Source organism: Cydia strobilella, chromosome 9, assembly GCF_947568885.1.
Source record: "Cydia strobilella chromosome 9, ilCydStro3.1, whole genome shotgun sequence".
NCBI classification, from domain to species: Eukaryota; Metazoa; Arthropoda; class Insecta; order Lepidoptera; family Tortricidae; genus Cydia; species Cydia strobilella.
In genome coordinates, this window is record NC_086049.1 from 9,789,104 (window position 1) to 9,812,306 (window position 23,203).

The window sequence follows — 23,203 nt, forward strand, 5'->3', positions numbered from 1 at the left end:
TTACACGGGGTGGTCTTATGCCTTGAAAAGCCGGCAGCCCCAGCGCCAAGATTTTCGCAGAAGACACTCGAATGTGGCTAATGCGGCAGCTGATCTACTAAAAACGTACGGACTGAAGCGATGACAAGGTGGGTTCATGATGTACTGTTAGGAGGCACTTGGGGATATTTTTTAGTTTAGCACCGCGCGCGGCGCGGCGCAAATACACTGGGTGGTTTTACAACTTAGACAGCAGGCAACACAGTAGCGCCACAATTATAGCACGGGATATTGAATGTCGGACATCCGAGATACTGCTAGTATGACAATTGATTTACTATAAACGAACAATAGCGATGACAAGGGCTTATGATCATTGTTAGAACTAAGTATGGTACATTTATTTAATTGGAAATATTTTTCGGTTTGAATAATATCCATTTCTGCACCAGGAAAAAATTTAAAACCTTAATACGCATCATAAACGATTGCAATAAAAAAATGTTGTAATTGATTTTTCTGTCTAAGAATCATGTACATAGAAGAATCATGTATAGAGGAGAAGTTATATTTTCAATATATTAATTATGATATCCCAGTGTGCCGAGGGCCTGCGCCCTCGTCCGTTTTGCACGCTTTACGACCGACGCTCTCGTGAGCCGAGCGCAGTAAAATTTCAATATCCGCCCAAATATGGCATTTCATTTCGGCTGCTTAGTGGTACAGCCCAGATGAAACATAAAACTGTATTCGATTTCTCTTATAATGGACCCTTTGGGTGTCTTTTTGCACGCGAATGTACAGGAGACATTCGACAAGTTCCTTTCCTATCCTGTCATATAAAAAAAAACAATTAAGATAAATTATTAATAAATAAGTTACGAGTGAGAATAAGAACAATAAGAACAACAACTCTAAAACTAAAAATAAAATCACGATTTCTAGACTCTATTTCAATAGAGTATAAATTCAAGTAATACGACTGTAACACTGGCATTGCATATGATTTTCTTTAAATCCTTTTCATATTTTTACTATTTTCGTTCCTGAGGTTTTTTACTTCCAGAACCTATAATCATTTCTATTTTTAACCCCTCTCCGTCCGTAAGTGTATAGTGTGTCGATAAATTAATAGGCACTACGCAAGTATGCAGTCTCCTTTAAAAAAATGATTTCTAATTTAATTCTTGCCCAAATAACCTTGCACTATGCACCCCTTAACAATCTACTATTTCAGTTTTGTAGGCTTATTAAATAGCTCGCATATGCGTTTTTCTTGTATATTTTGCGCAGCACGATATCAAATGAGTATTAAAACTACAATAAATGACAACCATTGTGATACTTTGAGCAATTTGAGCATGCAAACAGAAAATGCTCAACCAACTACTTTGAATGTGGTGATGTACTTATTGACATCGTGTACGTACATACCTTTAAGTACTAATCAATTTTGTAGATTGATATTTTCTAAAATGACTCATTTCAACCTGACGTGTAGCGTTTACATTTAAACTGCCATAAAATAAACATATTGTATAAGCATTTACTGAACTAAAGGTTTTGATCAAATACTAGATGGTTATGAAACCATCATGGCTGCAACTATTACTATAAGTGTGTAAAGGGTAATTTAATAAATATGTTGAGAAGTCTTAGTGAACCTTCCCTGGGGACCATCGGGTTAGTAATTGTATTGCATTTGGAATTTGTTTAATTAATATTCAATGTTAACAATAATAATAGCCGCATTTTATACATTGCCCGCTGTGTGTTGCTCGCGGTATTAATAGTCTTAACGTAAACTCAATTAAATGATATCGGTAAAGTATACTTCCATTCTCATTTTCAAATAGGAATTACTTTTATGTATTTATTAAAAAATAATTAAAGCTAAAATAAGGTTGAGACTTGAGACATAAAAATAAGTTTTTGTTCGGGAGTAGCTTTCAAATAGATGGTTCGATTATTATTCAGGCTTTTTTTAATGAAGACTCTCAATTAGAGTTTAGTTGCTGGAAGTTAAGGTGCAGTAGGTTTAGCCAGCAGAATTTTTGAAATATCGTAGTACTTTTTTAGTTCCCAATAAATATGAAAAGAAATCTTGAGGCCTTTGTCTAGAAACTTCATCTATTCGAAACCTGATTTATTGACTTCCGCTCGATAGAAAAAAATCACGAACATAGGTCTAAATAAAGCGCACCTTAAAAATTTCTTACAATTTTTGCACAAAAGCTTAGTTAAAATATGGATATTGCTTCTAAAATTGCGCATTTTTGTTTGACCGAATGGTGCTCCCACATTGGCTGTTATAAAATGTTATATAATAATATATAACATTGTGTGACAGGGACAACGTAATAAAACACTATCAATACTATCTTGTGTTGTAATATGGGAGCACCAGAACTCATCGATAACTTTTTTTACAGAACAACCAATACCGACATAACAGTCAGGTCGAGCCACGTCAATATCCACCATGACCAGAGCAAGCTGGACAAGCTGGGGCTCCGAGGACAGAGGTTCTTCGAGGGGCGTCTGCACCGCTTCACCATGGCTGTCATCCTTTTACCCTGGCTAATGTGGTGGCAGGTCATGTGTTTTACAAACCTTGATTAAGACAAGTACCATTACCACGAGTCACTGACTGTGTCCACACCGACATATACGCTAACGACTACGTAACTTACTTTATATGCACCTCGCTCGTATTGACGTAGAGAGATGATGTATAAAAATAAATTAGGTACGTAGACGTTAGCGTTTATGTCAGTGTTGACACTGTCAGTGACTCGTGGTACGGGTACTGCTCTGACTTTGCGTAGTGCAATCGGTACAGTGCGCAAAAGTTCCTACTAATTACTGCGGAGACGCATCTGCGCCAATCAGACCCCCTATTAGCATATGTTATCGCACGCGACTGCATATTTGAAGTTGCGCTTGATGGGGTTAAAATTGGCACATTTCTCGGGTTTCACATAAACTTATTTTTAATTTATTTATTTATTTAATTTAAATATATTTACATGGCATCACAGCATATGCCAATACACCGAATAATTAAACTAGTTACAGGTATACAAGTTACAAATACAAATATATACAAAGTAAAATACAGATAGTCATATTAATATATATGCTTTTTTTTAATCGCTTATATATATATATATCTTTACTTGAAAATAATTGTAGTGTATAACTAGCCTTATGAACCGATTTTGCATGTACAACCAGCCTTAAAGTTTATAGTCTATGATTGTTCATTATTTTAGTATGTGGGTATTTTTTGCACTTTGTCATTTTTCCTCAGTCACCCGTTGACCACGAACGCTGTAAAGGGTTCGAAACGTCGGGATGTATTATAAATTCAATATACGCGATATAATCCGTTTTCATAGTTTTATTTCATGAGTAACTATCGCGGTAACCGAAGACAATATTAGTCATATTAAGTCAAATGCAAGTCCTGGAAAGCCTATCATCCTTCATCTCACAAAACCTCAGACACTCCTGGCACGCATTCGCCCATCTCCACGCAAACAAGTCGCACTCTGGTGCTGATGTCAGGAGTGCATTGAGCAGCGATAACGCGCGGAGTGGCGAGTTTCAATCAATCAATCTCAATCAATCTCTTATCAATCTTATCATATCATAAAATCTCATAAAGCGCTATTTAATTAAATTTTCATCATTACAGGTTCTTGTACAAGTGACGAATATATACCAGTATATTATCCTTCTAATGACTGAATATTACTTGATTAATACCGAGTTCTCTAATATCTACTTGCTAGATACTACGATTTGCGATTTGATTTTCGCGGCGGATGTCTTTGTATATATGTTACACGCTTTTTGGACTTTGGCTAGACTTCATATAAGAGTTTACAGGAGAAGTAACTTATTACTACTCTACGATGTGGTCAGTCTTATACCATTGCGCTTGATATGTAAGTACATTGAACTATGCCCGTCTATCGTAAATGTACTTGTTGTAGGTATAGTAAATTGTTAACCAAGGGATGAAATGCAAAATGATGCCTTTCCCCGAGGTGAACACTCTACTACTACACGTGTTTTTTTTAAAACATGACTAAGTATACATTTTAAAGGAAATTGTATAACAAATCCATTCAAAACCAAATTTCAATTACTAATCGTAAAAAAAAAAATGAAAAAAATTGTACTTGGAAACTAAAATGCTCTACTAGTGCAGAAACGTATCACTTTCTGCACACTTTTTAGAACAACAATGACATAAGTTCTAACAAACGATTATATACCTAGGTACTATTTGTTTTGAGGCATATTTTTGTCCACTTAATATTTTATGCATATTCAACAAAATTCATTGCCACTATTTGAAAGGCATTTCGTTAAATTGAATGGTCACTAACAGTAGGTATATACTTATTTGTTTCTTTTAGTTCAAAATAGTGTGAACTACCGCTACTTGGCCACCACGAGCTGTTGGTTTTGTATCGGCCGTATATACAGGCTGCTCATATTCTTTTTGCAAGTTAACGAGTATGTAAGTATCTATTTTTAGTATTTATATTTTAAATAAATTAAGTAAAAAATACGAAAGTAAAAAATTCCATTAATAGCAGCGGGCTAGGCGCTAATTTCGTCTGTTAACGCGTCCCGGGCGATAACTCGTAATGTGATATAGGATGATGTATAATAAACCCTCGTGAACGTCAGCTGCAGCTCCGTTCACTTCATTATTAAAAATAACCCAGATGATAGCTTATATGCTTATTATGATTACAAAATCGTTAGCCGGTACGCCGGTAGTAACGCGGTGAAAAGACCGTCAGCTGATCTCATAAATATGGAAAATACATTTTTTTCGGTTATCGCGTCCTAACTGAAACTCGGTCAAATGATATGCTATTGCGAATAAATAAAATCGTCCGCAGGCGGCGGTATCGCGTAGGAAATACTCCCTTAACCACTTTACGAGTTATGACCCGGGACGCTAGTGGTCATTGAAATTAGTCACGGTCTATGTGGTTCATAATGATTCCAAAAATACCTACTCTAAATTTGCTCCTAAATGTCTCATGATTGGTGCCGTTACCACAATAGACAAATCGCTTAACCACGTGTGCCGCTAGTATTGCTTCAAATATGTAGTTTCCTCGTACGCGGATCCGCGTTTCGCCATACGAGAACTCCGTGATGATGAATCGCGAAATGGACGATCTGCGTATTGACGAATCGCAAAATAGACGCATCATATTATGAACGAACTGCATAGTAGACGAATAGACGAAATGCGATTTGGACGAACTGCGTAGGTATTGGACCAACGGCTAACAAATCCAGTGCGAGTACAGTCGCCATCAGATATATCGGAGCGGCCGAGGTGCTCAAAAATATCTGAACACGCACCTAGCGCCTTGACAATAGAGGCGTGTTCAGATGTTTGTGAGCACCTTGGCCGCTCCGATATATCTGATGGCGACTGTACATACATTTGCCACAATGCAATATAAAACTCAAGTAGCAAATGTTTAACCTCGGATCCATGTGTAAACACGGTAAACAGGCTGTTACTGTTTTCGGCCACGTCACCAATCTTCTCATAAAAAAAGCAGTCGCTTGGTCACTATGTCGACCAAACTGTTGTCAATTAAAAAAAAAGACTGTTACTGTTGCAGATGCACAGGTCGAGGCGACTGGTTTTGCTCTCCCAACATTTCGTATTGATAGTGCTGTTCTTGCATGGTGCGACATGCGTTTGGTACTACGTTCACAAAGTGACATTTGATTCATCTAAACATTACAACCTGGGATATCCGCCGCAAGTCGGAGCTGACCAGCTAAGGTTTAACAAGTGAGTTTGAATGTACAACTAGCCTTAAAGTTTATAGTTTATGATGGTTCATTATTTTTAGTTTGTGGGTATTTTTGCACTTTGTAGTTTTTCCTCAGTCACCCGTTGACCACGAACACTGTAAAGAGTTCGAGACGTCGGGATTTATTATAAATTCAATATATGCGATATAATCCGTTTTCATAGTTTTATTTCATAAGTGAGTTTAATATAAATGATATTATGTGGTGCGTAATACCAAAAGATCGCAAAATAAGGTTAAAACCTCACATATTTTAGAGGTTCCAACTGTTGGAATTAAACTAAAGCCGGTTACGGGTTATATTTCTTTGGATTTGGCTGATATGTTTTTTAAATGATTGCAGCGCCATCTGTTTTGCGCGTTTAACCTCAATCAATTCAAACTTTTCGGTTGTTTCAAGAAGGAACACACATACTATCTGCCTAGGTCCCTATCACTTTAATAGTAAGAATTCTGATGATCTAGGGATTATGTACGTATACGACAAATACAGTCAAGGAGTGTCATTTCTGTGCCGCTTCATATCTTGTCAGTGACAATAATATGACACTAGCGACTTTCATATAGATTTTCACTGTACAGTAAGCATTAGGTACCGTAACACATCCTTATTTATACCTATTATATAACAAAGGTGTGTCAGAGTTTTGAATGATTCACGGTTAGTTTCACTAGACTTATATTGACCGGGATATAGACCGTGATCACTGGATCGAGTTGCATAGTCCCAAGGTCATTTCGACAGAACGCCACTATATACCAAGATTGGTAAGAGAAGCCGTTGAAATTCACAAATACAAAAATTTCAATCGTGAAGATGGGTTTAAACTGTCAAATGTGTGGAATCCTGTGATTTGTTTGTGTAAAAAACCAGTGATATCCGAATCAAACACGTGAGTGACACCGTGAGTGTAGTGTGTTTGGACAGACCAACGAGTGTGAACGCGACCGGACCAACAAGTGTGAATGCGACCGTTGGTAACGTTGAATATGAACGCAGCCGACGCGCAAGAATGAGGGTAGACAGAGCGCTGTCTACACAACTTTGACACCCACCCGCTATCTTCAGTCACCCGTGAACATGATGCATGTAACTGCGTCGAAATATCGGGAGCTCACAAATAATACAGGTAATCACGGTCTATATCCCGGTCAATATAAGTCTAGTGAAAGGTATTTGACCACTTTGGCTGTTACCTGTTACTATCTATTTGATACTGACTGTAGTAAGTGGCGCATGTGATTGTCACCTGCAATAATATGTTACACAACGAAGGCCGCAAAAATATCTGATACGATCTATTTGTAGAGCCATAAGAGCGGGTCACATATTTTTTGCGGCCTTCGAATAATAACACTATATTGCAGATGACTGGTACATGTTGCCACATTACCACAATGAAATACTTATAATAAAATTATGTTTTATTTGTTTCACAGTTATATGGCTTGCTTCTATTACTGTGCCTGTCGTCTTTTAAATGTCATATTTGGCGATTCTTTTCCTGTTGTAAGTATATTTCAAATTTAATTTAGTCATAATCATAATGACTACTACTAGACTGAAGGACTTCCTACTACTAGGTAAGGTCGACCGGTAGTCCAACACTTTACATACATATGTTTTACATAAATTTAGATGAAATTAGGCAGATAGATCATTACCTGGATGATTCCACAAAATAGAATGTTACGAAATAAATAATAAATAAGGTATTTAATTTGATCCGGAATCATTATATTAACAAATTAAATATATAGGAGGAAAGATAGCACATAAATGTTGGTACTTAAATGTAACATCATGTTGGTACTTATTTATTTTTATATAGTTCCCCTTGGAAATGTGGCTGACATCAGCCATGATGATAATGGGACACTGTATCGTGCGCTATCGTTTCATTGGAAAGCTCACTTGGGATTTGGTTGTGGTAAATAGCCGCCGTCTGCTGTTCGTCGACCAAGTAAGTTATTCTTATAACTAATTTAGACAGAAAATACAGTCTTATCACAGAATAAGTAATAATATTCCACAAAGAATGGACATGCTCATTGTGAGGCTGACATACTTAATCTCAGTTCGAAAGTTATTGTACCAAGTATGGGTACCCGACAATTCCAGTAAATAACAACTTTTTTACCACGTTGTTATATGGTACGCCACGTCAAAATATTTTCAACTTTTCTCTAAATCATTGCCGAAAATTATTTTGCTGAATGTCATTTCGCAACCCATTACTCGCATAATTTCATTTTGCTGAATGATGAAGTGGCAACCAACACAATAATTCGTTTGATTTCCCAACCTTGTACGTAGTTAGCAATTGTATGTTTGGCCAACAAACTAAAAATACACTTTTTAAAACGCAAAGTTTTAGGTAGCAGAATGACTTCGTAAGTCTAATACAAAACATAAAAGTTTTATTTCTGTAATTTAACATCGTACAATGCAAACAATATCGGTTCTGAGGTTGGTCGCAGTTCACCTAACACGCTCCTCCTTGCTTCGCTCGTCGTCGCACCTATCTGTGTCCCTGTCAAATGACTAGTCGTTATTGTATTAATAAATATTTCGCTAATTGAATTATTTGGAGAGTCAAATGTATTCCTAATGTGGAATGTCATAAAATTTTAATAATCTACTTAGCAATGATTCTACCAAGTAAAACACTATCATAATGGAAATTTGTCGAATGTTGGTTGCCAAAGTGAATCATCAGCGAAATGTTAGTTGGCAAGTGAAATTCGGACAATAAAACTTCAGCGAAAAGGCAGAACACCCTACGCAGAGTATGGCTGGTGATTAAAATTCCATCCTGTATAAAATTACCCTCCAGAAAAAACATTATCTACCTATATTGCATGTTAGGTACCTATGTTACAGAACGTGTACATCAGGCGTTCGTGGTAGTTACAAAGAATGTTTAAAATTTCATCTCCCAAGAAAGTTAAAAGAAGTTTAACGTTTCTATAGAAATCTTATTGGTGTTGAACAATAGTCATGTATTCCGATTGTAACTTTTATTGAATAACTGGCTTTTGTTCGCGTGGCTAGGTTATTATGTATTCTTTGGTTTCGTGAGCTGAGCATTTCTTCTGGTAAAAAATTGCTGTTTGTTATGCTAAATTGGAATGTAACACGAACTAAGTCTCAAGATAGCTAGACGTAGTAATATTTACCTACGCATAAATATCACGATTGGTCTTCTTTCTATGCTGTTTTTACAAACGAAAGTTTATATGAAAGTACCTACACAAAGCTTTGTTCATTTTATAATTTATCTGAAGAGTGCAAACCTCAATCTGTAACTACAGTTCATATGGCATTACAATGCCATATGATTATTTATCATTTATATACATATATATATAATTTTATTTATTTAATAAATGGCGAAAGTATAAATAACGAATTAAAATAAAATTAAGAAAAAAAGAAAAAAAAAAGGAAAATCTGTCTCGGGCGCCCCTCGCTCTACCAAGTTACCAACTGAGCTACCGACACTTACCCGAAGATAGCGAATATTTCCACCATATCCTTCATATGGGGGCGCCAAGCGACATCTACCGTCAGAGAATTAAATTTAACTTCTTAAACGGCTACCGGAGTTCCAAGTCATATTAAAAATTCACCAGTAACACACACACACATACACAATAATATACAATGATACACAATATCTTAAATACAAAATTAATGTACATAAAATTTACTTTCAGTTCCACCACATGTTAGACTACTTACAAAAGTCCGGTGCTCCACAAACGCTGGTCGAGCTCGCCTATACATACAAGATGCAGCTTTGGCGCATGAAAGATGGAGTCTTGACATCTGATCATCTTCAAAAGCTACCGCTGCCGCTGCAGATGGAACTAATTTATGACATTAACATAGCCCACTTCCATGATACTCTGATATTTCGAGATTCACGTAAGACTTTCTAGCATCTTGTTTTACGAGTAGCATTAGGCGATAAATTATTTGATCAAGATTGTGTTGCCCAACCCAGTAACAGACGCCCTTGCCCCAGACGCAATGCCTACCGATGCTTGCTCTTGGTGATTTTATATGACTGCATAACATGTTTGCTAGCAGTATTAATAATAAAATATCAATAGCATATTTATTACAAAATGCATGTACTTAATCTGAATGGCTAGGTCTAATCATATTGCTGGTGAACGTGGTAGTAACAATACTTTGTGCTAGTTCTATTTTGGAGTATGAAATATTCCATATATATATATATATAAGCGAGGTGACATTCCGCTTACTTTAATCTTGATAGATTTCCATTTCATTATCTTGTAGCTGAGGCGTTTTTGCGCCAGATTTCTCTGCTGATGCGCCACGAGATCTTCATGGCTGGCCAGCATATCTGGAACCAAGGTGTGGTGAAAAACGGGTTGATTTGCTTGAAGAAGGGCGTCGTGGAGATGCTGTCGGACGAGGACAATGAGAGCCCGATGATAGCCTTCACGGAAGGGACGGTAAATACAGTTCATACTTAAGAGGAAGGCGGACGGCCGCTTCTCCATACAAACGTAGTCCCCATTTTACTTTCTGGATATTAGAATAAGAATAAGAAAACATTTATTGCCACACAACAAAAGAGAAATGACAGGAAACAAATAACATAAAAAATTGGCATGCGCGACAAAAGGAGCGGGCTCACCACCCAACCACTTCACCGGGAATTGACCGCACAGCGCTGATTTTCAGTCCGCCCCCTTACTGAACCACATTGATATGTGCGCGGGATATTATTTTTAAAGATATATATATATATATATAAAGGTTAAATTTAGAATAATTAGATTACACGAAAAATTTCATAGTTAAACTCTAACAAAATATTATAACGTGAACACTTTGGCCGCTCCGATATATCTGATGGCGACTGTACAACAAAATGGTGTCAAAATATTTTCAATAAGACAAGTAATAATTTCCAGAGAGGAAAATGAGGACTACGTTTGTATGAAAAGGCGATTTCGCACGAGTCCTCCACTTTCGTCTTAATTATTGCCTCTGATCTATGGAAAAATTTTGTATACCTATCTATGTCAGCGTGTGCATAAGTTTCTGTATGTATTTGAATTTTGAAATGTTCCCATCCCTTATCGTAGCCATGTACCTATAGCATAAGTTAAAAGTAAACCACACCATGGTTACAATCAATCGGCCGCTCAGCATACCAAACTCACTAATGTTAGTTACTCCTATAAGGCGGACAGGCTTACTAACCTAATGCTAAGGCTGTACAAGTATATACAATCATATACATATATACATAATAATATTATGTTTTTATTTATCATGCTCTGAAAGAGGGTAATTTTGTTCTAAAAAGTGTGCAGAAAATGATACTTTTCTGCACTAGAGAACTTTACTTTTCAAATACGATTTGTTGCATTTTTTTACGATAAGCAATTGAAATTTGGTTTTAAATGGATTTATTATACAATTTCCATTGTGATATTTAACTTCCCATTCCATTAATAACGATACTTTTGCCTAAATGGTTAATTAAAAGTACCCTTAATAAAAAATATAGTTAGTCATGTTTTTAAAAAACACATGTATTTTACTTTCCTCGTATTTGAAATGAAAAGTATATAAGTATAGTTCGTATATAATACTAGAATCATGATATATCCGTTCAACTATAAACATCTCTAATTTATTTTATAAAATAACTCTAAATTGAGATGTTGTCTCAGTAAAGTGAACAATGTTTAATCCGAGTATTTTCTTGAATAAAACATCCCATTTCTTTTCCAATACAATTTTAAAACAAAAACATTAAGTAAGCATAACGCAATCAAAGACGATTTATGATTGAAAAGTTTTTTGATTTCCCAGGTTCTTGGAGAGCTGAGTTTGTTCTACTCGATCCCGGCCAAAGTTACCGTCACAGCTGCTACGTACGTGGAGCTACAGGCAAGTATAAGGCTTTCAACTTTTCAACTAAATTAGCAGAAACGGGTTATTACAATAGTCCGTTCAGATTAGAAATTTTATAACTTCAAAATTAAATCTGAGTTTTAGTGTCGTTTACATATTAGATATCATAGGAACCTAGCATTTCCAAGGAAAAAGTTAATTACCACTACTTTTGAGGTTAGATCTTAAAAATCTTAAAAAAACGGGGTAGGTATAAAGACTGTCGTCGCCCTTACGCTGAATCGTGTCGCTTAACTTCAGACTCGGGTAAATCTCTTCGACCCTCTCATATATCTACCCTATTACCTTTTCTTAATACCAAAATCGCATAATCTGACAGAAGTTAAGCGACACAATTCAGCGCAAAGATAGATATAACTTCGTAATAGATGGATACAGTCTAAGGAAAAAACGTGCTTCGAAAATCAAGAAAATTTGATTCTCGTTCAGAGGGCGCTACTAGTTTTGGCTTGGCCTACAGTCGTATAGATGGCGTTGACGGTTTCGTTTGTTATTTAACAATTTTAACGCATATCAGTGAAAGAACATGGGTCAAAATCATAAAAATAATTAATGCAAATAAAAAAAAACATTTATCTATATTTAAATACATTCTATCGTATTTTTATAAATCTTCATTTTTAGTTTTAAAGTGTGTCGACAGATGGCAGTGAATTTACTGGGGTTACAAAATTTACTATGACAATACCGCTCTAGTATAAGTTACTCTATGATTCAGCGTAAGGGCGACGACAGTCTTTATACCTACCCCGTTTTGTTAAAGTCCTCGTCAATAGAACTTGCAAATAATGTAAACAAGCCATTTTACCTTCATTACCTCGTAATCTCGTTCTTTAAAAGGACAACCATGACCTTATCAACATTCTATATACTTAAATATTTTAAATTTTAAGTTAAATTTAATGTTAATTATATTATTTCAGGGAAAATAACCTTCGTAAAAATTTTAGGTTGTGTGTCAAACGTTAACCAAATCTGTCATATTTGCTTAGCAAGTTTGCAAGTTCTATTGACGACGACGTTAAGCGATCAATTATGATACACTAGCTGTTGTCCGCGACTTCGTACGCGTGGATTTGTATGTTGGTGGTTATATATTCTACATTAGCATAAATAGAACATTATGCAGCAAAAGATGGCAATAGGGACACAAACTACAAAAAACCGGATAAGTGCGAGTCGGACTCGCGCACGAAGGGTTCCGTACCATTACGGAAAAAAACAGCAAAAAAATCACGTTTGTTGTATGGGAGCCCCATTTAAATATTTATATTATTCTGTTTTTAGTATTTTTTGTTATAGCGGCAACAGAAATACATCATCTGTGAAAATTTCAACTGTCTAGCTATCACGGTTCATGAGATACAGCCTGGTGACAGACAGACAGACGGACGGACAGACGGACAGCGTAGTCTTAGTAAAAGGGTTCCGTTTTTACCCTTTGGGTACGGAACCCTAAAAACATTTTTGTAGGGTAGGACCTCCCGTACAAAATGTTTTTTTATTTTATTTTATTTTTTCGCTTTAACCCAATAATGTGGGGTATCGTTGGATAGGTCTTACAAAAATAATAAGGATATTAAGGGTCTCCAACAACCATTTTTTTATAAAGTGAATATTTTCGGATATAATCGCTTCGAAAGAAAAAAAAGGGTGCCCTCTAACTTTTGAACTAGGTATGGGTCCAAAAAATATGAAAGAAAAAACTTATACTTACGACTACGAACTACGGCGAGCATGATCGGTCCAGCCGTGTTTGAGTTATTGCAAAAAGTCTTCTCTATTTAATAAAGACGTACAAAGCGCTGCGAAGGTACTCCCTTATGCTTGATGATACTTACTAATAGCCACCGTTTAGCTTATATTGACCGAATGGTAACTACGGTACCCTACACTGAGCATAGCCCGACATGCTCTTATTTAGATTGATTATGTTAAAACTAACTAAAAATAACAATTCTAAACAATGGTACCCGTCATCTCGGGCACGTACAGACATCTCACTCACACTCAGGTGAGAATGAAAGAAGAACCTGAACTCACGGCGCCTTAAATAAGGTTTCATGATAGTTACATCTCTCTTAAAACCTCTTTACGATTTATCGCCAATGATGAAATAGCTCAAGGTTTATAAGGCAGCGCAGCGCTTGCGAGGCATATATGTATGTACTTATGTACATTTATGTATGTATGTATGTACAATTATAGTTTTTAGTTTAAGTTATGTATGCAAAGATTTCAAAAGTAAGGATAGGCCCTTTCTTATAATGCCGAGCGAAAATGCGCAACAACGAAAATGTGCACAAACGCCATTCGACGAACTGGCCCACTTCGTAGTGTTCGTAAGGCCCGTCTTTACAGGCGTATTGCAGGCAGCATACGATATGTCATATAAGTCAATCTATGTATTCATAATAAATAAATATTAGGGGACATCTTACACAATAGGTACCTCTTATTACGTTTATTAACTTTACGTTATTGTAAAAGAGCTTTTAGATCGATGGCTGGAGCTTAATGGAAACCAAATTAAAACACTATACGTAGTAACATAAATATTGATGGTAACATTTTATGAATAACCATTAAAATAGCTGCTGCACTCAATCTTTAAGCCGTCTTCGGCGTGGCGATTAATGGCTTCTGTTAATGATGGCCAATTTCATGTTTTGATTTCATAACCATAACGATATTTCGAAAGCACTATTTTATTTTACTAAAACTAATATGAAGCATTGCATGTGCATAATTTTTAAGGTTCATTGTCATTTGTTAGGTGTTGCGGCGAACTGATTTCATGCGCGCTATGTCCGAGCAGCCGGCTTTATTGTACGAAATTCGCGACAAGATAGAACTACGGCTCCGTAGTGCTAGGACAAAGCAAGTAAGGCGGTCAACACATTTCGATACCTCCTAAGGATACTGAGGCAAGTGACAATTTTAATTATGATTTTGCGTTTTTTACATACTTAGTTATTCATTATTAAAATACCAATATTTACCTTCCACTGAAATTTCATGCTGAAATTTGTATTAGTTTTGGAAATAAAGTGACGTATAATGTTGGCATCTAACTTCATTTTATGTACTCTGACTCTTATGTCATAAACTGCGATAAAAATCGTAATCATAATCATAGACATAATCTAAGAGATTTCGCCAGAAAAAAACCAAAATTTTATGGAAGTACTTTAACAGATAAGGAAGTTACGTTCTATTCTACCTTTGAACCGCTCTCCCAGAATCATGATTTTGCACTTGCTTCAGTATAATTAGGAGGTATCGATTTTGATCTGGTGTGCGATCGAGACAGTTCTATGCACGTATATGGCGATGTCTTCCTCACACACTGGAGCGGTGTGCCGATCCACAGCAGTGTGATTATAGTACATAAGTAGCAAGTATTACACAATATAAAAGTCGTATCAGAACAAGTTAGTTCACTGCTGCATTAAGTCCTTTTCCGAACATCGCGTAAATTCCATTGTATGAACAACAACAGTCCATGGTCCATGTGTGGCTACGAAGCCACACATGGACCACATGGTTGCTACTACGAATATGTAGCGTTCTATGCCTAAAGAGTCCTTGTGCTCCATGCGCATAATGACCCTTTAGGCATGGAACATCACATACATTCTACTTTGTTATACCTTAAGGTTCTTTCTGAGTATTTAAATGTAAATGTATGTTAAATCGGTTAAGTTGACAAATGTCGTAACGAATTAACAAAGTAGAAACTACTTATTATTATTTACAACGACAGGATTTAATCGCGTCTAATCGAAACTTCTTATTTTTGAAAAACTGACGAGCTTAATTTTCTTGCAATATGTATTCAGGAGGCAATAGAGGCGTATGAAGAAAATGATTCTAGACACATCAGGACGCGGTACAGGCCAATGAAAGTGCTCAAAAATCGTTTAGCGGGTATAGAAGACGAAGACCCTACGTTCGTGGACGATTCACACATGTATTACAGAGGTAAGAGTTATTTTTTATTAGCTGTTGCCCACGATTTCGTTCTCGTGGATTTATTTCCCGATACATTCTTTCAACCCCATTTTAACCCTATTAGGGGATGAATTTTCTACATATCTGAAATTGTTTTTCTTACTTAAGTTTCAAGACCTACATTGGGAAAAATTTTCGTTTCCGGTACAAACTTTCACCCCTTTTTTCACCACCTTAGGCGATGAATTTTTAAAAATGCTGAAATTTGTTTCTCGTATTTAAACAAAATACCTTTTTACGAAGTTTCAAATTCCTAGCCTAAAATAAAACTTGGACACCATACTATTTTTCATCCCCTTTTAACCCCTTTAGGGGATGAATTTTCAAAAATGCTGAAATTAGTTTTCTTGTATTTTAATAAAATATCTTTTTGCAGTTTCAAATTCGGAGCTTAAAATAAAACTTGATCCCCATACAAACTTTCACCCCTTTTTTAATCCCCTTAGGGATGGAATTTCTCAAAATAGCTTCTTATCTCATTATAAATGTAACCTGGTGTGCAAATTTCAACTTTCTATCTTTTGTAATTTCGGCTCTGCGTTGATGAACCAGTCAGTCAGTCAGGACACACGCATTCATATATAGATTTAATTTTTAATATGATTCAGGCAACAAGGCCCATATTACATATACCTTATAGACTAACATACATATTATATATTTCATAAACTTAAAAACTAAACACTATTTTGGCGACTGAACGGCGTACAACGGCGGCGGAGGTTATGTTATGGTACTTGTGGTCATATAAATTAAGGTAATGTGTCTTCAATAGTTCGTTAACATACGTATTAAACCCTTTCTTAGATGCTAATAACGTGCGTCGGCCGAAATTTACGGAGGAGTTCCTAGAACTGTATCAGATGTCCCCAAAAGTGACAAGTATTAAGGCTCCGAGGATATGTCTCAGGGCATCATTCCCTTGGATTTTAGAACCTGACACTGATTTTGTAAGTTACAAGCTATAATTTCAGTACCCATCGAATAATTATTAATCATTGAATCTTAACCGATCGATTCTCGTAAGCGACAATTAGCCTTTAAGTGGAAAAGTAATTACCATTAAACCGTTACCATTTTGTTTCTTAATTTTCCTGATTTATTTTCAATTTTATTTTATACTAGCGACCCGCCCCGGCTTCGCACGGGTGCGATGCTGATGTACATTATACATATAAACCTTCCTCTTGAATCACTCTATCTATTAAAACCGCATTAAAATCCGTTGCGTAGTTTTAAAGATCTAATCATACATAGGGACAGACATCCATCCAGACATCAGGAAGTGACTTTGTTTTATACTATGTAGTGAAGCTTAGTTATAGTCTTTGTATGTTATAGGTACAACTCTTGATTCACAAGAAGTAGGAATTATAAGGCGACTACATAATAATTATATCGTGATTTTACGTTAAATAGGTAGCAAATAACTAAGCGGATTCTGGTCATTTCAGATGCGCATGTTGCATGTCATTCACTTCTTTATGATCCTGTACTTATGCATAATGGTGCCATACTCGAACACCATTCAGCCCTCGCAGTCCGACGTGGAGAAGGTGCTCAACACTGTAATCACCACCGGGCTGGTTCTGAACATCTATATTCAGCTCACTACTGCTATTTATGATAAGGTTTGTCAGATTGTAAAAACCGGACAAGTGCGAGTCGGACTCGCCCACCGAGGGTTCCGTACTTTTTAGTATTTGTTGTTATAGCGGCAACAGAAATCATCATCCTTTCCTTTCCTGGCCGGATTCGGCCTCGGCGACCGAGTTTGTTCTGGCTAGTGAGAGCGACGATCATGAGCTCTCAGGTGGCTGATGTAGCCTATTTTTGCAGTAAATGTAGCGGCAACAGAAATACATCATCTGTGAAAATTTCAACTGTCTTTCTATCACAGTTCATGAGATACAGCCTGGTAACAGACAGACGGACAGACAGACGGGGAGACGGACAGTGGAGTCTTAGTAATAGGGTCCAGTTTTTACCCTTTGGGTATGGAACCCTAAAAATGAAGCCAAAGTCAGTGTTACGGGTTACCACGACGTTATATAAGTACTGAGCGGTGTCTATTTTCAGTGCTAAATTGCATCTAGAAAAACCAATGAAAAAGACATCACTGTGTATAATCATTTTAAGTGAGCCAGCGTATTTTTAGTTAGCCTTTTTTTCTTATTTGTATTCTATAGATTTCATATATATAAAACGGGGGAGACATACGAAATGTAAAAGAAGGAAAAAGTACTTACGTGCAATACTCAAACTTCAATGAACGGGAAAATACTAAGTATTATGAAAAATAATATTTTATATATTTATATTTATTTAAAATTTAAATCAGGCAAGAAGGCCCATATTACAAATACCTTACAGATTAACATACATATGTTTTTTTATAAACTATACACTATATATATATAACTACTACTATACTATATATGTATGAGACCGCCTGTTGTTTACCTCTGTATTGTTCTCTTTTACTGAGGAGTGCAATAAAGAGTATTTGCATTGTATTGTATTTTGGGAAAGGCTTGCTCTCCACTTTGTTCTTGGTTTTTGCTTACAGAATGTGATAAGGAATACAGTAAAGGATATATCAGAGGTAAAAATGACAACGATTGGTTTCTACTTGGACATACTGTCAGTGTTCCCTTTCTACATTTTCACGGACACCCTGGACCCTCAAGGGAGTTCAGTGGCCAATCAAGTAGCGGCACTCTGTCCCGTGCTGCAAATCTGGCACATTTGGGAGTATATGGACAAATTGGAAAGGAATTTCAAAAGTAACGTCAGGGTATGTCTATGATTTAAAACAGAATCTATAGTTAGCTTCATAAGAAAGAAGGCCAGCATAATATCCTACTAATGTTGTTATTGTGAAAGCTAGAATGCAAATTAATGACTTCTACGCGGATGAAATGGCGGGCAAAGGTTAGTTTTTTCAGACTTGGGCAAACTTTTGGCATTTTAAGCTTCATAAAGTGGTATTGAAATAAATTGACACCATATCAACTCAATCTAGTGATGCTATTATCATTGTGATCCACAACATTTTATCAACATCGGACGTCCATTACTCAGGTTTTCTGTCTCTTCTTCCTCGCGTTATCCCGGCATTTTGTCACGGCTCATGGGAGCCTGGGGTCCGCTTGACAACTAATCCTAAGAATTGACGTAGGCACTAGTTTTTACGAAAGCGATTGCCATCTGACCTTCCAACCCAGAGGGGGAAACTAGGCCTTGTTAGGATTAGTCCGGTTTCCTCACGATGTTTTCCTTCACCGAAAAGCGACTGGTATAAATATCAAATGATATTTCGTACATAAGTTCCGAAAAACTCATTGGTACGAGCCGGGGGTTTGAACCCGCGACCTCCGGATTGAAAGTCGCACGCTCTTACCGCTAGGCCACCAGCGCTTCAGGTTTTCTGTAATACTTGTTAACTTTTCAACTAGGGTAATTTGAAAATATTAATGTTTTCAGGTTATTTGCGTTCTGAAGTTTGCTCTGATGTTTTCCATATTCTGTTACTGGTCGGGTTGCTTTCTATACTTGATCTCATGCCCCAATCAGTTATGCCGACCGGTAGGTGTATAAAATTATTTATTTGTAGATTAAAATCATGGTAGTGGTATTTGTAAATCAAGACCTAGTTTTCAATATACATATGAGTATGTTCCTTTTCAAAAGTAGGTAAGGTAACTCCATAAAAGCTAAAAATATCCGTGTTCAAATTATTTTACCACTTTCATTAGTTAATTACCTAGTTAGTAGTTACTCGCTTTATTTCCACATCATGTTTGAGAAAAATAAAAATACCTTCTTGTTGCTTGTCAAATATGCCTGTATTTTAAAACGACCCGTAATTAATTCTTGTTACTGAATGCATGTTCGATTATTTGCTTATAGAACTCATGGGTAAAGCACATGATATACTGGGAGACGAAGGTGTTCTCGACTATGAACGCGAAGCACGAAAAGCCGATGATATCGTCGCTCATGTTCGGCGCCGCGGCGTTCACCGGCGCCGGCATAGCCGACATTGCCTCAGGGGTCGCTGATCTGTTTGTGGTGAGCAGTTCTGGTACACTGGGAGACATAGGTGGTATCTACTGAACGCGAAGCACGAGAAGCCGATGGTATCGTCACTCATTGTAGGCGCCGCGGCGTTCACCGGCGCCGCCGTAGCTGACATTTCCCCAGGGGTCGCTGATCTGTTTGTGGTGAGCAGTTCTGGTACACTGGGAGACATGGGTTATCTACTGAACGCGAAGCACGAGAAGCCGATGGTATCGTCGCTCATTTTAGGCGCCGCGGCGTTCACCGGCGCCGGCATAGCCGACATTGCCTCAGGGGTCGCTGATCTGTTTGTGGTGAGCAGTTCTAGGATACTGGGAAATATATGTGGCATCTTCTATGCCGCGTAGTTTACCAGTGCGACATATCCGACATAGTCCCAGAGATCGCTGACCTATTTGTGGTAAGCCACCTGGAAGGGAAGGCTGCACTGGCATTCAAAAAACTCGGTGTGATCAATAAAGCGAGGCGATACTTTACTCCGGGGCAAAGACTGCTGCTATATAAATCGCAAGTCAGACCCCATATGGAGTACTGCTGTCACCTTTGGGCAGGAGCACCTGGATGCCAGCTTGGACCCTTCGACTCAGTCCAAAGGCCCGCTGTACGAATCGTCGACGATCCCAAACTCACAAGCGGTATTGAACCTTTTAAGTCTAAGGAGAGACTTCGCCTCCTTGTGTGTGTTCTACCGCTTGTATAATGGGCTGTGCTCTGAAGAATTGTTTGACATGATGCCAACGGCCGCTTTCTATCACCACACCGCTCGCCATCGGCAGGGGGTTCATCCTCACACCCTAGCTCCTAAATGGTCGCGTACTGTGCGGTTTAAGAGGAATTTCCTCCCGCGGACGCTTCGGCTGTGGAATGAGCTCCCTGCCGAGGTTTTCCCTAGGGGCTTCTTCAAAAAAGGAGTGTATAGGTTTTTAAAGGGGCCGACCCTTCAAAAACCTGTACGCGCATGTAATATATCTGGTGTTGCAGGCGTCCATAGGCTACGGTGACTGCTTACTATCAGGCGGGCCGTATGCTTGTTTGCCACCGACGTGGTATTAAAAAAAAAAGCTTTTCTAGTATATTAACAAATAAATATCAACTATGAACACGAAGCATGAGAAACCGATGGTATGGTCGCTTACGTTCGGCGTTGCGGTGCGTATCAGCAAAGGTGGGGTCGGGATCAATTGTACTATTCGCAAGTCTTCTACAATTGCGAGTCTCGGGAAACACAATGACATGGTTTTCCTAACGTTACTAACAATCAGCGCGATGCCGATCTCCTGGGTAAATTCGAAACAGTCCAGGTTTTTGATAACCAGTTCAGGGATTATACGAGAAATGTGGCGTGATCAAGTTTTAACATCTTCAACAACGAAAACATTAATAGTACAGACATTTTTGGATATGTAAATTAAAAACTATGCCGAAGATGCCGAACAATTCTTTTTTTACTAATTATTAAAGTGTATTGAAGTATAATAATAAAATAACAAAAATTTACTGTTTCAGGTGATAATAATCTTTGTTTTTGGGTTTTATGTAAGCTGTTTCTATACGGGGACTATGTGCAGTCACTTTATGCTTGCAGCGCAGAGGAGATGTAAATTCAAGGTGATTTCTGGTTAATTAAAAAAAAACTATTATAAATATTATTAATGTAACTGTCAACTGTAACATATAACTTTACTAACTGTCAATCGGTGGACATATCTTTGTAATGAGGTATTTAATGTCAATTAACAGTGTAAACGAAGGTTTCTAATATCATCATTCGCTTGCCCCTTATTCCATTCACTTAGGGTTAGCGCAGCATATCGTTTTCTTCCATACCTCTCTGTCGCCCGTCATCTCATCATTCAATAACCAAAAAACTAACCTTCTCATAAAAGTAACAATAACAACAACATATAGCATATAATAATATTTATAACATCTAGTATACTTTTAGCTGATAACATGAAATGCCATATCTAAATTTATTTTTAACAGGAATCAATGCGGGAACTCTTCTGCTTTCTATCGGTAAATCAGGTTAGCGAGAAAATTAAGGCTCGAGTCAGGAAGTTTTTCTGCGTACAGTGGTAAGTGTTTTTTTCTTTTGGAAATATATTTCAAACTTTGACTTGTGCCATCACGTCGTGTTCAGATTTTGTCATTAGCAGATTAAAAACTCAGCCGCTAAAGAGTGCTGTAACGAGATTCGCAACATTATTCTAAAGTGTACCTTGTTCCAATAAAATAAGACATAGAACTGAACAAATTTATTAATGTTGAGATAAATGATTTGCATGGTTAAACTTCGTCTACGGATTTGTTTGTGCTGCGACGAAAGTCGTTAATATTAAAGCTTGTAAACTTTTTTATTAACTATGTGTCATACTAATAACCTTCGTCTGCGAATTCGTGGGGTAGCAGTCTCAGTCATTTTCATCCCTCTAGGGGTTGAATGTTTTTGAAATTTCAAGCTTTTTTCTTTAACGGAAAAAATATCTAAACAGGTATTACAATAACGCAGTATGTGTCAAGGATCTATTCGAAGACATGTCTGTCAACATTCAACAAGAAGTGTTGTCCATCGAGACCGTGGAGACATTATTATACTGTCCGCTGTTTCAGGTATTTTCTTAATTTTACTTTAAGAAAGTATCGACAAAATAATGTACAGTCAACCAATTTGATTCCTAGGCCACTATTATATAGAACCCTGCCGCTTTAAGTAGATACATGACATACATCACTCAATATGCTCTGTCGTAGAAGATAAATAAATTGATTCATTATGGGATGGTTCTAGTGACCTATTAGGAATCAAGTTGGTTAACTGTACGGCTGCTGTGTATTTCAAAGTTACACTTTATACTTTATGCCTACTTAAAAGTGGCGATGTTAGCTAACCTGTAAAGTTAGTCTTTAGCAGCTAAAAAATCAATCATATTAAATACAATAAATTGATTAAATGATTATAAATAGTAAGTATTAAAATGCTGATTTACCTGCTGCTGTACCTGTCAGTATTTAATTCTTAGCTCCCTGGGACTATAGCATGTAAAAAAATTCTTGCATCGTTGACAAATTTTTGACGGACGTCTTTGGGTCCCACTAAGTCAATTTTTTTGGAGATTTTGTACCTATTTTTAGGGTTGTAGCCGAGACCTGCTGCAAACTGTTGCGGTCAACAGCAGGACCATAGTGCTGCCCGACGACGAGGTCGTTCAACATGCAGCGGACATAGGCCGCGATATGTATATCGTACAAAAGGTCAGTTTATTTTACAATTTGAAAAGTAAATTTATCA

General features: G+C 37.1%; 1 protein-coding gene across 1 annotated transcript in view; it reads left to right on the forward strand.

Annotated features, from left to right (window-relative positions):
* Positions 1-1,559: 1,559 nt before the first annotated feature.
* LOC134744250 (uncharacterized) overlaps positions 1,560-23,203 on the forward strand; it is a 48,444-nt gene continuing 26,800 nt past the window's right edge. Inside the window, exons 1-21 of the mRNA XM_063677999.1 lie at positions 1,560-1,662; positions 2,412-2,574; positions 3,680-3,932; positions 4,410-4,513; positions 5,649-5,824; positions 7,287-7,356; positions 7,679-7,810; positions 9,567-9,777; positions 10,159-10,337; positions 11,713-11,790; positions 14,591-14,698; positions 15,657-15,798; positions 16,636-16,778; positions 17,283-17,459; positions 18,398-18,625; positions 19,315-19,416; positions 19,741-19,902; positions 21,418-21,519; positions 21,898-21,989; positions 22,407-22,524; positions 23,047-23,166. Coding sequence (XP_063534069.1) covers positions 1,622-1,662; positions 2,412-2,574; positions 3,680-3,932; positions 4,410-4,513; positions 5,649-5,824; positions 7,287-7,356; positions 7,679-7,810; positions 9,567-9,777; positions 10,159-10,337; positions 11,713-11,790; positions 14,591-14,698; positions 15,657-15,798; positions 16,636-16,778; positions 17,283-17,459; positions 18,398-18,625; positions 19,315-19,416; positions 19,741-19,902; positions 21,418-21,519; positions 21,898-21,989; positions 22,407-22,524; positions 23,047-23,166 — 2,901 coding nt within the window. The 5' untranslated portion in view covers positions 1,560-1,621. The remainder of the gene's footprint in view (positions 1,663-2,411; positions 2,575-3,679; positions 3,933-4,409; positions 4,514-5,648; positions 5,825-7,286; positions 7,357-7,678; positions 7,811-9,566; positions 9,778-10,158; positions 10,338-11,712; positions 11,791-14,590; positions 14,699-15,656; positions 15,799-16,635; positions 16,779-17,282; positions 17,460-18,397; positions 18,626-19,314; positions 19,417-19,740; positions 19,903-21,417; positions 21,520-21,897; positions 21,990-22,406; positions 22,525-23,046; positions 23,167-23,203) is intronic.